General features: G+C 33.9%; 2 protein-coding genes across 2 annotated transcripts; both read left to right on the forward strand.

Moving 5' to 3' along the window:
- The first annotated feature begins 1,278 nt into the window (after positions 1-1,278).
- Positions 1,279-7,879, forward strand: LOC130901005 (polygalacturonase-like). Its single transcript, XM_057812046.1, has 4 exons — positions 1,279-1,639; positions 6,057-6,268; positions 6,332-6,656; positions 7,587-7,879. Exons 1-4 carry the CDS (start codon positions 1,345-1,347, stop codon positions 7,829-7,831), a joined length of 1,077 nt encoding a protein of 358 aa, XP_057668029.1. The 5' UTR covers positions 1,279-1,344; the 3' UTR covers positions 7,832-7,879.
- Positions 7,880-10,102: 2,223 nt separating this feature from the next.
- LOC130900795 (polygalacturonase-like) lies at positions 10,103-13,647 on the forward strand. Its single transcript, XM_057811665.1, has 4 exons — positions 10,103-10,428; positions 11,700-11,911; positions 12,210-12,534; positions 13,353-13,647. Exons 1-4 carry the CDS (start codon positions 10,137-10,139, stop codon positions 13,595-13,597), a joined length of 1,074 nt encoding a protein of 357 aa, XP_057667648.1. The 5' UTR covers positions 10,103-10,136; the 3' UTR covers positions 13,598-13,647.
- The last annotated feature ends 723 nt before the right edge of the window (positions 13,648-14,370 follow it).

The following is a 14,370-nucleotide window of genomic DNA, read 5'->3' on the forward strand; positions in this document are numbered from 1 at the left end:
CGCATCAGTGTTGCCATATCTCGAAACTTAGTAGCACCCGTCGCATTATTTCTAATAAACCAACCGTTAACAAAATTTTATTGAACAATTTCCTTTATTTAGGACGATATAGCTGGACAAGTAACGGATGAAATGACAGATACCGACGTAACAGACACCGAAAGTTTGACAGGTGTGACAGATGGGGCACAATCCGTTTGGGACGCAGCTAGACAAGCAGCCAAACGAGGAATCGAAGCTGCGAACCAAGCGGCGTCTCAAGGAATGCAAAACGCTTTTAGTGCAATGGAAAATGCGGGAAATAGATTCGCAAATACGCTAGGAGGAATTGGGAGAAGAAAGTGAATGATTTAGTCATAATATCATTGAAAAAATACTGATGTTGTTATTAGTTTATATGAAATGAAAATTCTAATCAGAATTGTCTTTTTATTTGTGGTTTGTTGTTAACTCTTAATTAATTCCAATTCGGAAAGGTGCGTGGTCTTCTTACGAAAACGCGGTCCTTGAGATGGCCCCACAGAAAGAAGTCACAGGATATCAGGTCACATGATCGTTCGGATCATTCAACGAATCCTCCTCTACCTATTCATTCATCAAATTGAGCATTAAGGTACTCCCGAACACTTAACGCACTGTAGTTTGGTTCGGCTGCTCAACTAACGCCAGAACGCGGCGCGTCGACAACAGAGCCCGTTCTTAAGAATTTCTGGTACGTCTTTCACACTGTTGAACGATTTGGTAGTGGCGAATTCGGAAATTGTTGGAATTCGGTTGGTACGCAGATATTTCTTGAAGCGTGAACTTGTATCGTGTCTACTCGACGAGTAGACGCAGATAAAACCGTCTGAAGCTTCGTTTTAATATTTTTCGACATGAGAAGTGAGTTATCGAATTAATTTGATCTCGGATACCTGGTTAAATATTTTTGTTTAGGACTTTATGGTATCGATTCCAGTAATTGCAAAGTTTGGATCTGATATGTTAAAATATGTTTAACAATAAATAGATTTTATTTGGAGAGAAAATGTGTTTTCCAAATGCTTTCGTCCAAATATTGATTTTCCATAGTTTTTTGGACGAAAATGAATTTACTAAATTCAATTTGGACGACAATTTGCCTTTCAGTTTGGTTACAAAAAGATTTTTGTACCAGACATCATCAAAAAAAAAATATGCGTTGCGAGATTTAAGCGCCATCTTAAAGTTCGAGAAGGTATTTCGTAAGATTTGGCGATATGATCTTTATCAATCTTGAAAATGAAATGAATTGATTATATTTTCATCATTTCGTGTTTTTACTTATACTATTCTGTATTTGCTACTGAAATTCAATTTATAATAATGAATTTCGTAATTAAATTAGCGTTTTTACCATTAATATTCAAAACTTCGTTTTCTTTTGTTTCTAATAATGATTGTAAAATCACAGATTTTAATCAAGTCTCGAAAGTCATTGAGAGATGCACTGATATCATTATTTCGAACCTACTAGTTCCCGGAGGAGAAACCTTGAATCTGAATTTGACTAAAGGTACAAAGGTAACATTCGAAGGTGTTACCACTTTCGAAGTGGCTTATTGGAATGGTTTCTTGGTAGAATTTTCTGGAGAAGGTGTATACGTAGAAGGAGCTCCAGGTAAATATCTATTATATGTAAATATAAAATTGAGAAAACCGTATTCTTTCAAATTTATCCAATTAAGTGGCACTTTATATACAATAATCGAATTCTTCTACAAATTCTCCGTCCGGTTCTGCTTAGTCGATTTTTGAAAACTTAATGTTGTTTGATCTTTGATCTTTTGTATATAAATTCCAAGCAATTTAATAAGAAATGTGAATGATAGAGGGCGTTGCTTGATATATTTTTGATATCGATATAAATTCAAATACTTGGGCCGCTACTTAAATTTTGATATATTATGTCAAAACTGATGCGAATATGTCAAATCTGATATTACCATCACACAGTTTGACAGTTTTAATGGTGAACGTTCTCAAAACGCATGTTGTTCGAAATCAGCTGCTTTTCCAAAAATAATCGATGATGAAATTGTAAATTCGTCATGTGACATACTTTGAGATTGAGGTATACTTGGGCATTAGCCCCAGTCGCATAAATTCGCGCTGGAAACTGCATAAATTGCTCAAAAAAGCTCATGTCGATTGGTACAAAGAACAAATCCTATCGCGGTGCCTCAAAAGCACTCCGAAATATATGCTCGGACTTTTTTTGGAGTAATTGGACTTGTAGCCTCAATTCTGAATGGTACACCAGCATTTATTTGCCAGAAGTGCCAGACAATTCGACCTCTCATACATAATATGAAATAAAAACAGTTAAAACATCGAATTGATGGGTCATCCACCGTATAATCCGCGTTTAGTACCCAACGATTTCTTCTTATTCCTGCAGATCAAAAATAAATTACGAGGTTAAAGTTTTTCCATATCTGAAGATGCGTTCAAACACATGTTTTGGAGCTACCTCAATCCGAATGGAAATTGGTTCGATGGAGAATATTTTGAAAATCATTAAAGCCATATCCATTTATAAATATTTGTTTTTCTTTGTCTACCTCGAAGCTCAAGTAGCAACCCTCGTTAGTTTAAAAAGTTTAGTAGATCTTTCAAAAGTAAACCAAACTCCTGAGTTCGTGGATTGAGCTATTTTCTGTTAATGTACGAAGTTTCGTGAAAGCTATTTTTCAGCACTTCCACTATATTTTTTATTAAAACCGAATTTAAGTATTTTCAATGTATTACAACTGAATAAATTAATAATTATTCATTCATACATGGAAGAAATATCTTCAGATTTGGCGCATACTTCAGAAGGCATTTGATTGGTGCAATTTCGTATCAGTAACAACATAGTAAACGAAGCTTTTATAACCTCAAAATTCTATGACGTTAATCCAATCATTTGCTAAAAACAACATAGTAAACAAAGCTCTCATAACCTCAAAATGCGATGACGTCTAATTCAACCTTTAGTACGTTCAGTTATTGACGTTACGTCAATTATAGCGTTGTCTCTTTTCACGAATACTGCTGTCAATTGAAAGAAATTATAGCGCATGTCTCGTAATTGTTATTGTGAAGAGGACAATCTATCTTTGTGGTTAGATTTGATTTTAATTTAGAAGAAGATACTATTTAGAAAATATGTTCGATAAATCATTCGTTGTGTCATTTAATGGAAGAATTCTATCGTTTCTACTTCATTTTTCTTTTTCTTTTTGTCTAATCCTTTTTTAGAGAATCATTTCAACATTAAGTACGAAGTCAAATATTTTCTGGAATCTCCATATCAACTAGTACTAGAAAAATTTACCCCAAACCAGGTCGAGGAATTAATACAGCATATATATCCAAAGAAAACTCCCCGATATGAGGTAGCTCAACTTCTAGCTACTGATCCCCAAGCCAGGGAAACCTCCTGAAGAAACTACATCTTACAAACCAATCATCTTATCACCTGTTATGTCAAAACTTTTAAAAAAGTTACTTATAGAGAAAATAGATCCTAAAACCAAATACCAAACTACCAATTTGGATTTAGAGAGCGGCATGTCCCCATAGAACAAATCTGAAGATAACGAATACTGTTCGGCTGCCTTTTTAGATATCGGCCAGGCATTCGACAAGGTCTGGCACCACGGACTTCCATCATCAAATGAAGCGTTCCACAGCGAAACGCACTTGGCCCCATCCTCTATTTGACACTGCTGCGCTAGCACCACATCGGGAAGCTAGTGCCTCTCATATATTGCGGAAAAACTTCGGCGCCATTTCCCTGTGGCTGAAAACTGTGCAGAATGAAAGTAAATTAAAATATATTTATTTATGTTTCGTATACACAACGGAGAAGGTTCTGTTTAACTGTAATATTAAATTGGCATCTTCTGCGGTAAAAAGAATGTGCAAAATACCTTGGAATCCATCTGAACGACGACTAATTAACCAAGAAAAAGCAATTGGATGTAAATCTCAGCAATCTGTACTGGTTAATAGTTTGAATATCACAACTAACATTCAAAGAGTTTCTGCCATACTAAAACCCATCTGGAGTTATGGTATTCAAGTATGAAGTACTGCATTCAACTCAAATATAGCAATTATAGAAAGATTTCAGTCAAAAGTACTTAGAATTATTGTAAATGCTACGTGGTATGTACCCAACACCAGCAACATCCCAACGGATTGGCTCAATCCCTAATGAGTCCTTCCACCAAGCGAAGGCTTAGAAAAAATGTTCCGTGTGATCTGCCTGACAGTTTTAGTGTGGTGCTATGGCACTAAAATCAATCAAACTATATTTGTTTTGCACCGGGAAATCTTGTTTGATCTTGATTGTTAAAAAAAGTCTTCTTTGTACGCTCTGTGGTTTAGTGAGCAGTAAACAATTAATTTAAGCAAGTTTCGTTTCCTGAACATTTTTATATTATTTCTATATAACTATTATCTGAAAATGTATCGATATCGAAATAGAAAAAACGCGTTTATCTAAAATTATGTAAATATCAAATATTTGAAGGTTAACCTCTTAAAGTGTTTTTCATATATATTTTTTTAAGAGTTTTATAGTGGATTAACATGAATTAGAATATTAATCAATTATTTATGAGTTCACATATTTATATTAGAATTGATTAGATATTTTATTTATAAATATTTCATATCAAACGGTTGCTATCCATATTTCTTTAATTTCGTACTTCTTAGAACTTTTTTTATATTAATACTTCGAAATGTTCTTATTTTTAAATCTCTTAAATCTTGAAATCCTAAAATAATGTAATCTTGAATTTTTTGGCGCTTTTCGTAATCTTCGCTTTTTTTTGCCCGACTCCTCCTTTCCGATGTCAATCCATTGATTCTCCTTTTGATGTCGAATCATAATAAACGACAATAGTTTAAACACTCTTTCTATTGATCTCGAAAAATCTCCTCACAACATTTTAATCGAAGCTGCGTAAAAAAAACTACGTTCAGAATTAGAGGCACCCATCTTGTACTAATTTTGGTCATAATTGTGTTTGAAATGCCAGTCTGTGCAGTGATTTATTTTGTTTTCAGGATCCGGTCATTTCTATTTTTGATTTGTATCGGTGTCAATCTATTTAGTCAAAAATTTTACACTCAATTTGAGACAGTTTTCAAAAAAACTTGACTGAATGGTCGATCGAGCTCTATTATAATAAAATAATTGATCGAAGCAGCAAATTGTGTAGAGCTTGTTAAGAAAACTTGTCACTGACGAGTGCATAAACATATTTACTATACGAGTCCAAATTTACAACATTGCTTTGAAGTTGGGCAAGGACTACTCGTTATTGGTTCAAAATATTTGCAACACCCAAAAAAACTTTGATCTGTCCAATGTTTGATATAAGTATTCAAAGGTTGTTTCCTTGCCATTGAAATAGAAATCACATATTAAGTGTAATATGTAACATAATTCTGTGTAGCATATCTCGCCTTGTTTGTCCAGATATAGCGTATATTTTATCTTTATTATTTTATCTTGAGACTCCCTGTACGCTACAGAATTACAAGCCATAAAGAACCAAACGTAAATAAAAGTTTAATTCATATTTTCCTAAACGTTTTAACGTTTTTTTTTTTTCAAGTATGTTGGGTCAGTATCTCAAATTTATAATCATTAAATTTTTCGGATTCGGAACATAACTCTTTAAAAAAATCTTCTTCTTCCTCTTAGATCCAATAATTTGGTCTCTTTCTCTATAAAAACCAATCGACTGATAAGTCTCACTACGATTCTTCGTAGTCTTTCTATTTTATATGATTATTTCTTACTTTTTATTCAGTCACAATTTTCCATTTTCCAATTTTATTCTAAATCTGTACATAGTTCTGATTCTAAATCATTTAAATATACATTCAGACCTACCAGGAAATAATCTTCATATTTTGGTCCTTGTCTTCTGTATTGTTCAAAGCTTTTTGGAGAGTCGTAAGTCTTTTTAATATCAACAAACAGAAGGTACAGTCATAAATTCGTTGTAATAGATTTTGCTTAATTTTAGGTAGCATTTTATACGCTAGAGGTGAAGAATATTGGGACGGGCAAGGTGGATCTGGTGGAGTCAAAAAACCGAAATTCGTTCATATAACAACAACTGGAGGGTCAGTTTTCAAAAATTTATATTTGTTGAATTGCCCTTTTTTCTGTTTAAACGTACACGCTTCTGATTTAACTATTTCCGGATGGGTCATTGATGTAGTGGCAGGAAATACGGTAATTTTTCTCTTTCAATATTTCTAGTAGCTTTGCCTTGACGATTCTTTCTTTTAAATCCAGAGGGGAGGTCTAAACACCGACGGTCTTGGTGTTGGATATGGTCGCAACATCCTCATAGAAAATTCAATTGTGTTAAACCAAGACGATTGTATAGTGGTTAATGGTGGTTCCGATATGGTTTTTAGAAATATCCAATGTTATGGTACCCACGGTTTGAGTATGTCAGTTGGAAATCTTGCTAATGAAGATGAGGATGAGGGCGTTTTGAAAAATATCACTTTCACCGATTGCTTAGTAGCCGACGGCCTATACGGGATACATTTGAAGACTAAAAAAGGACATGCGCTTATAACCGATGTTACTTATCAAAATATCGCGTTATCAGGTGAAATTAATCAATTATTATCTTTTTCATCTTCCTCATTTAGCCTTTCCACTTCCTTATCGATCTACCCCTTCTGTGTCATCTTTAATGTGCTCATCTTCTTTATCGACCTTCAATTTTCACTTGTATAAGTTTCTATATAATCGCTCAATAACTCGTGTGACTGACACATAGATGGCGCTGCCATTGTCAAGTCCATATGACGTTTATTAATATTTGACCACGAGTAGGTGTCGCGTTTACTTATAATCGATCAAAAACAACAACGTTTTGATGATTCAGAGAAGTTTTTGGCCATGTTTACAAGTAATAAATTAGATTTTTGCGTCAATATGTGACAATGGATGAAACATGGATCCATCACTTCACTCTAGAATCAAAACGACTGCAGTCGGTGAACCACGTCCGAAGACATAATATTCAGCTGGGAAGGTTATGGCTACAGTATTTTGGGATGCGCATCCCCTAAAGGGAGAAACAATCAATAGCGAATCCTACAAAATTGTTGGATAATTTGATTGCAAAAATCAAGAAAAAACGATTTTATATGTTGAAGAAAAAACCACTGTCTCACCAAGACAATGCACCGATTAACAATTCGATGGCAACGATTGTTAAATTGAACGAATTGTTTCCAAATCCACCGAATAATCCAGATCTGGCTCCCAGTGACTACTGGCTATTCGCTGATCTCAAAGAATACTCGCTGGTGGGAAATTCAGTTGAAATAAAGAAGCAATTGCTGAAACTGAATAATATTTTGAAGCAAAAGATAAATCCTTCTACAAGCAAGGCATCGAGAAGTTAGAGAAGCGTTGAAAAGGAATAAAATCGATACTTGGCGAAAAATGTGTTTGTCTTAGTTAGTCACACGACGTATTGAGTGTTAGGATATTTCCATGTACAAGAAAATCTTTTTTTTTTTAATAGGAATACAAGAAGATGGAATATACATCAACCAAGATTACGGAGATATTGGAAATTTATCGGCACTGATCGAAATTACCGATTTGAAAATGATAAATATATATGGGTCCGTACAGGGTGAACTCACCAGACCTGTTCATATTGTTTGTAACGAAAATAAGTGTTCAAATTGGACATGGTCGGACATCAACATTTTAGGAAGCGGAAGTAGCTATTGCAATTTTATACCATCCGGATTTTCTTGTTGAAATAATTCTAATATGAAACTTTAGTTGGAAATAAATGTTTGCATAACATCATTGCATTTCGTAAAACTTTTCCATACCTCCATTTTCAAAACGAAAATAATTTATTATTATGGTTAAAAACTTTGCAGAATGTTTCCACTATTCCATTTACAAAATTTTGAAAAAAACGAGTCCTTATTTACTTTAATCGTCAATTAGGTGAAACCGTGAATTATAAGGTTAAGCGCAGTGCATTAGTCGAGCGAAATTTCAAGTCAATGAAACTTGTGGATTTCTAGAACCACAAGTAGTGATTGTAACCGAATATCTCAAGTTTTATTGTGAATTATCATACCGGGAAAATGAAATTTTACAATTAACTAACAATACTATCACGAAAATTCAACTTGTATATACGAGGAGTGTTCAAAAATGAACCTACACTGTTTTAAATCAAAATTAATTACCAGCAATCTAAACAGAACTATCTCATTGTTAATGTTTGTTATTCTTGACTGCTTTATCGTGTCTAATAGAACAAAAGGAACTTTCAAGTTATTTCTACGAACCTTCTAGAATCTGACTACGGTATTACTTAGTTGTCAAATTTTGAAAAGAATGAACGCCACGATGTTATCGTGGAGGGAAATCGTTCCATTCCAGACAAGGTTCTCCTCGTGATTCTGTTTTGTTTACAGAACATATTTTAGTACATATTTCAGTGTATCGAACAAAAGGAGGTCATAGAATAACTTCTCATGGTGCTGCATGTGAATACACCTAGTGAACTTCACGTAACCGCGGAGATGTTTGGAAGCGCGTTAACGCGAAGCAAAACAGTTTAATTCTAGATAATTTTCATTTCCTCGTTTTGCTTTGTCTACAGAATGTCTTAAGATACAAATTTCAGTAAATCAAATAAATGAAATTCATAGAATGACATCTCCGAGTGGATGCTCCACGTGAAGTCAATCAGTGAACTTAACGTAGCCACGGAGATGTTTGGAAGCGCGTTATCGCGAAGCAAAACAGTTTAATTCTAGATAATTTTCTTCTCCTCGTTTTGCTTTGTCCACAGAATGTCTTAAAATACAAATTTCAGTAAATCAAACAAATGAAACTCATAGAATGACATCTCCGAGTGGATGCTCCACGTGAAGTCAATCAGTGAACTTAACGTAGCCACGGAGATGTTTGGAAGCGCGTTATCGCGAAGCAAAACAGTTGAATTCTAGATAATTTCATTTTCCTCGTTTTTCTTTGTCTACAGAATGTCTTAAAATACAAATTTCAGTAAATCAAATAAATGAAACTCATAGAATGACATCTCCGAGTGGATGCTCCACGTGAATTCACCTAGTTATCTTTACGTAATCGTGGAGATGTTTGGAAGCACGTTATCGCGAAGCAAAACAGTTGAATTCTAGATAATTTCATTTTCCTCGTTTTTCTTTGTCTACAGAATGTCTTAAAATACAAATTTCAGTAAATCAAATAAATGAAACTCATAGAATGACATCTCCGAGTGGATGCTCCACGTGAAATCAATCAGTGAACTTAACGTAGCCACGGAGATGTTTGGAAGCGCGTTATCGCGAAGCAAAACAGTTTAATTCTAGATAATTTTCTTCTCCTCGTTTTGCTTTGTCTACAGAATATCTTAAGATAAAAATCTCAATAAATCAAACAAATGAAACTCATAGAATGACATCTCCGAGTGGATGCTCCACGTGAATTCACCTAGTTATCTTTACGTAATCGTGAAGATGTTTGGAAGCGCGATATCAGCATTTTATCTTGTAGCAGAACCGCTTCCTCGCTGTTCATTTCTTTTTTGTTTTGGGTAGTTTATTAACAGAACCAGTGCCGTTATCGCCGTGCACTTCTGGCTTTTTCTTCGACTTTTTCTCTTACACGTGTTTTTTAGATTGTTTTCTACACGCTGTCCTCGCCATTCATGGTCTTCTTTCATCACTTATAAGAGGAAATTTGTCACAGCTTTCATCTTTTCATCTATATAAAACTTTTTCTATACATTTTACTAGTCAATTGTAATTTTGTAACTGTTTCTTTTTTTCTTTTTGTCCCATCTCTACTCTATACTACAATTCTTCTTACACGTCTCAGTCTTATGTATTCTCTGCATGATATTTCTTCTAATAAGTAAATTTCCACCAAAACAATTGTGTTACTTTGTATATATCCCTCGTATTATTGAATGGAATATTTGTAGTATTAGATACTACAAATATGTTATCTCCATATCTCCATCAAGTATCGATATTTTATGTTCTCGAATTGAAATCACACAATAGTCTTATTCGAAATGATCAAGCTACAAACCAAAATACAGTTTTTCTTATTCGTTTTCACCCTTGGAACAAGGGCTGACAACACCTGTAAAATAACACATTTCAATCAAGTTTCGACAGCCGTAGAAAGATGCACTGATATCATTATATCGAATTTACTGGTTCCCGGTGGAGAAACCTTGAAATTGAATGTCACTAAAGGTACCAAAGTAACTTTCGAAGGTGTTACCACTTTCGAAGTTGCTTACTGGGATGGACCCTTGCTAGATTTTTCCGGAGAAGGTTTACTGGTAGAAGGAGCCCCAGGTAAATAACATTTTACCAATATTAAATGATTAAATATATTTAAAATTTTACAAATTTTCTCTATCACTATCACTAGCGAAGTTCGTACTCAAATTCTTTAAATGATTAGATTAGATAATGCAAATTGTTATACTTGTCAAGGACAATATACTAATTTAATATTAATGTTCAATAGTCTTTTTCAGAATTATCAGTAACGTACTTAACATTTTCTACCGTGAGCTAGGTATCTTTTATTATGATGTCGTTAATCTATATTCTTGTTTCTTCTACTGGACATTCTTATGTAGTAGCACTTAGCCAGGGCAAATCAAGAAGAATTGATGTTATGTTAAGAATAAATCTGAACTATATCGATCAATATATGCTACTGAAAGTCTTATAGAATATAACCAAGACCTATTTTCTAGTTTATACAAACTTTTGAAGACCTTTGTGACATTTTTCGCTTGTATATGTAGCCATAAAGTACTGTTTTTTCTCTGTAAAGCCTCAAAATTTGTTTAAGAAGTTCTATCAGCCAAAAAAGAACAAATGAATTGGAATTAACGTTAATTTCCGACGGAATTGTTTGCTGCTGGAATATCTTATGTAGTAGCACTTAGCATGGAAGAATTTTTATGATATTCTCTATGTTCCAGGCAGTATTTTATACGCTTTCTTTGTCACTATCACTAGCGAAGTTCGTACTCAAATTCTACTCACTTGAAATGATTAGATAATGCAAATTGTCATACTTGTCAAGGACAATATACTAATTTAATATTAATGTTCAATAGTCCTTTTCAGAATTATCAGTAACGTACTTAACATTTTCTACCGTGAGATAGGTATTAGTATCAGTTCTATCAGCCAAAAAAGAACAAATGAATTGGAATTAACGTCAATTTCCGGCGGAATTGTTTGCTACTGGAATATCTTATGTAGTAGTACTTAGCCAGGGCAAATCAAGAAGAATTGATGTTATGTTAAGAATAAATCTGAACTATATCGATCAATATATGCTACTGAAAGTCTTATAGAATATAACCAAGACCTATTTTCTAGTTTATACAAACTTTTGAAGACCTTTGTGACATTTTTCGCTTGTATATGTAGCCATAAAGTACTGTTTTTTCTCTGTAAAGCCTCAAAATTTGTTTAAGAAGTTCTATCAGCCAAAAAAGAACAAATGAATTGGAATTAACGTCAATTTCCGACGGAATTGTTTGCTACTGGAATATCTTATGTAGTAGCACTTAGCAAGGACGAATTTTTATGATATGTTGCAGGCAGCATTTTATACGCTCAAGGTGAAAAATATTGGGACGGGCAAGGCGGAGGCGGTGGTGTCAAGAAACCAAAATTTGTCCAGATCTCGACAACTGGGGGATCAATTTTCAAAAATATTTATTTGTTGAATTGTCCGTTCTTTTGTGTGGGTATGCATGCTTCGGATTTAACAATTACGGGATGGGTAATTGATGCTGTGGCAGGAAATACGGTAAGGAAAATGGTTTTCAATTTTTGTTTTCACTTATTTCATCATGTTTTTCTATATTTCTTTCAAAATTCTCTCCATTTCTTTCCATATTTTGTTGGTAGTAGCTTCCCGTGTTGTTTCTTTCCTTTATTGTCAGTAACTTCGTTTATTTAGTCCATCCAGATCTGCCTTAATCTTCCTCTACTTCTGGTTCTTTTTGTATCATTCTTTAGTTAATTCCTTTTGCTTTTTGTTTCATATCTACCTTAATCTTCTAATTCTGGTTCTCACTTTTCACCTTTTTGTTTCTAAATTTCAGCAAGATGGTTTGAACACCGACGGTTTCGGTGTTGGACATGCTGAAAACTTGTTAATCGAAAATTCCGTTGTGTTAAACCAAGACGATTGTGTAGTGGTTAATGGTGGTTCCAATATGGTTTTTAGAAACATCCAATGTTATGGTACCCACGGTTTGAGTATGTCAGTTGGTAGTTTCACTGATGACAATACAGATGGTGGCGTTTTGAAAAATATCACTTTCACCGATTGCTTAGTAGCCGACGGCCTATACGGGATACATTTAAAAACTAAAAAAGGACGTGCGCTTATAAGCGATGTCACTTATAAAAACATTGCGTTTTCAGGTATAATTAATATCATCGTCATCTTCCTCATTTAGTCATTTCGTTAAGTGTTTTTCCAATTTATCTACATCGTCGTCATAAACATTTTTGCCTTAAGTGCTTTCCATTCTACGACAACGTGCAGAGGATCAAATCTAGAACGACTTCACATCAGTCATAGCACCTTGCAGAGGTTTCTTCAACAGTTACTTCAGTTTTATCTGCTCTATCGCAGTATACGGAACCTAAATCTCCACTAATGCTATTCCTCCGTACATCTCGTAGTAATAGAAGAAAAAATAGAATAAAAAGAAGGTAGCGATGAAAATAATGAAGATCAACGAATTGAATATTTGATTCGAGAAGTTTAGTCCATAAAAGAGGTCTTATCATACATTTACCTTGTCCAAAGGGAGCTGTTGATGATGATAGATCACCTTAAGATGCTTCCAAGCTTCTTATTCATGATACTATCATGAAAAAGATTATTATAAGAGCCAACGAAGATTTAGACAAGCAGTAAAAAGGAAATGATTGCTTATATATAGCTCATGCACTTGGTTGGGGTGTACAAAGATGAAAAAAAGAATTTGGAAGGGATTTAGGGGTTACCTGACATGGTATTCTATATTTTAGAGCTACTACGTTTTTAGCACGGCTTTTTGAGTACTTCTTTGCGTTTTGATGTTTGATGAGAGATAGAAGATGATCGTTTGGCTGCTATAATTTTCATTGCTCTTTGTTTACATGCCTTAACATGTCGAGTGTCCATTTTTCATTGTGTATCTTCATGTTCATATCTCCATGTCTTGTAGTACGGAAAAATCTTTTTTAAATAGGTATTCAAGAGGATGGAATATACATCAACCAAGATTACGGCGATATTGGAAATTATTCGAGGCAAATCGAAATAACTAATTTGAAAATGATAAATATATATGGGTCCGTACAGGGTGAACTCACCAGACCTGTTCATATTGTATGTAGCGAAAATAAATGTTCGAATTGGACATGGTCGGACATTAACATTTTAGGAACCGGAAGCAGCTATTGCAATTTTATACCATCCGGATTTTCTTGTTAATGCTTATAATCAAATGTGGTTTGAAATAAATTCCTAATTGATTCTCGTCATTATTTTTTTGTTCCACCCACATTTTCAGTACATTGTACAATTTTAAATTCTAATCTTCCTCAATAATTGGTTGTATAAAACATAAAAGAACCGAAAAATCAAAAGAAAAAATGAAGAAGAAGCTTGCCTTGGCTGAAAATCCAAAATAAAAAAAAGAATTTTCAGTTTTTTTTACAAAATCTTTATCAACATTTGATGAGAAATGTTTTAAATTCTAATCTTCCTCAATAATTGGTTGTATAAAACATAAAAGAACCGAAAAATCAAAAGAAAAAATGAAGAAGAAGCTTGCCTTGGCTGAAAATCCAAAAAAAAACAAAGAATTTGAAGAAGAAGAATTGAGAAAGATCGAAAAGGAAACCGAAAAGCAGTAATGCTAAATAGAACATGATGCAGATAAATCGGAAGTGAGTAGATGACGTGATATAAAAAATTTCCCTCATACGACAGCTCGTTTCTGAGTTATAGGCCTTTAAAGTTGTTTAAAGCTAGTGGTGGCTCATGCCAATAGCAAAAATTAATTTCTCAATTGATTTTTTAACAAAAAGGTTCTGTTTGTTTAGCTTGATAAAATTTACGGTTTAGGAGATATGTAGATTTCTAGATCGATGTACATGCCAAAAAAACCGTTCGCCATTAAGAGAAATTCTGAAGAAAATTATTATAAATGGTAATTAAGGCGACCTGGGCGATGGTCATCTTCAGTGCTCTCTCGGAACGCG

The sequence above is a fragment of the Diorhabda carinulata genome, chromosome X (genome assembly GCF_026250575.1).
Source record: "Diorhabda carinulata isolate Delta chromosome X, icDioCari1.1, whole genome shotgun sequence".
In the NCBI taxonomy this organism is placed as follows: domain Eukaryota; kingdom Metazoa; phylum Arthropoda; class Insecta; order Coleoptera; family Chrysomelidae; genus Diorhabda; species Diorhabda carinulata.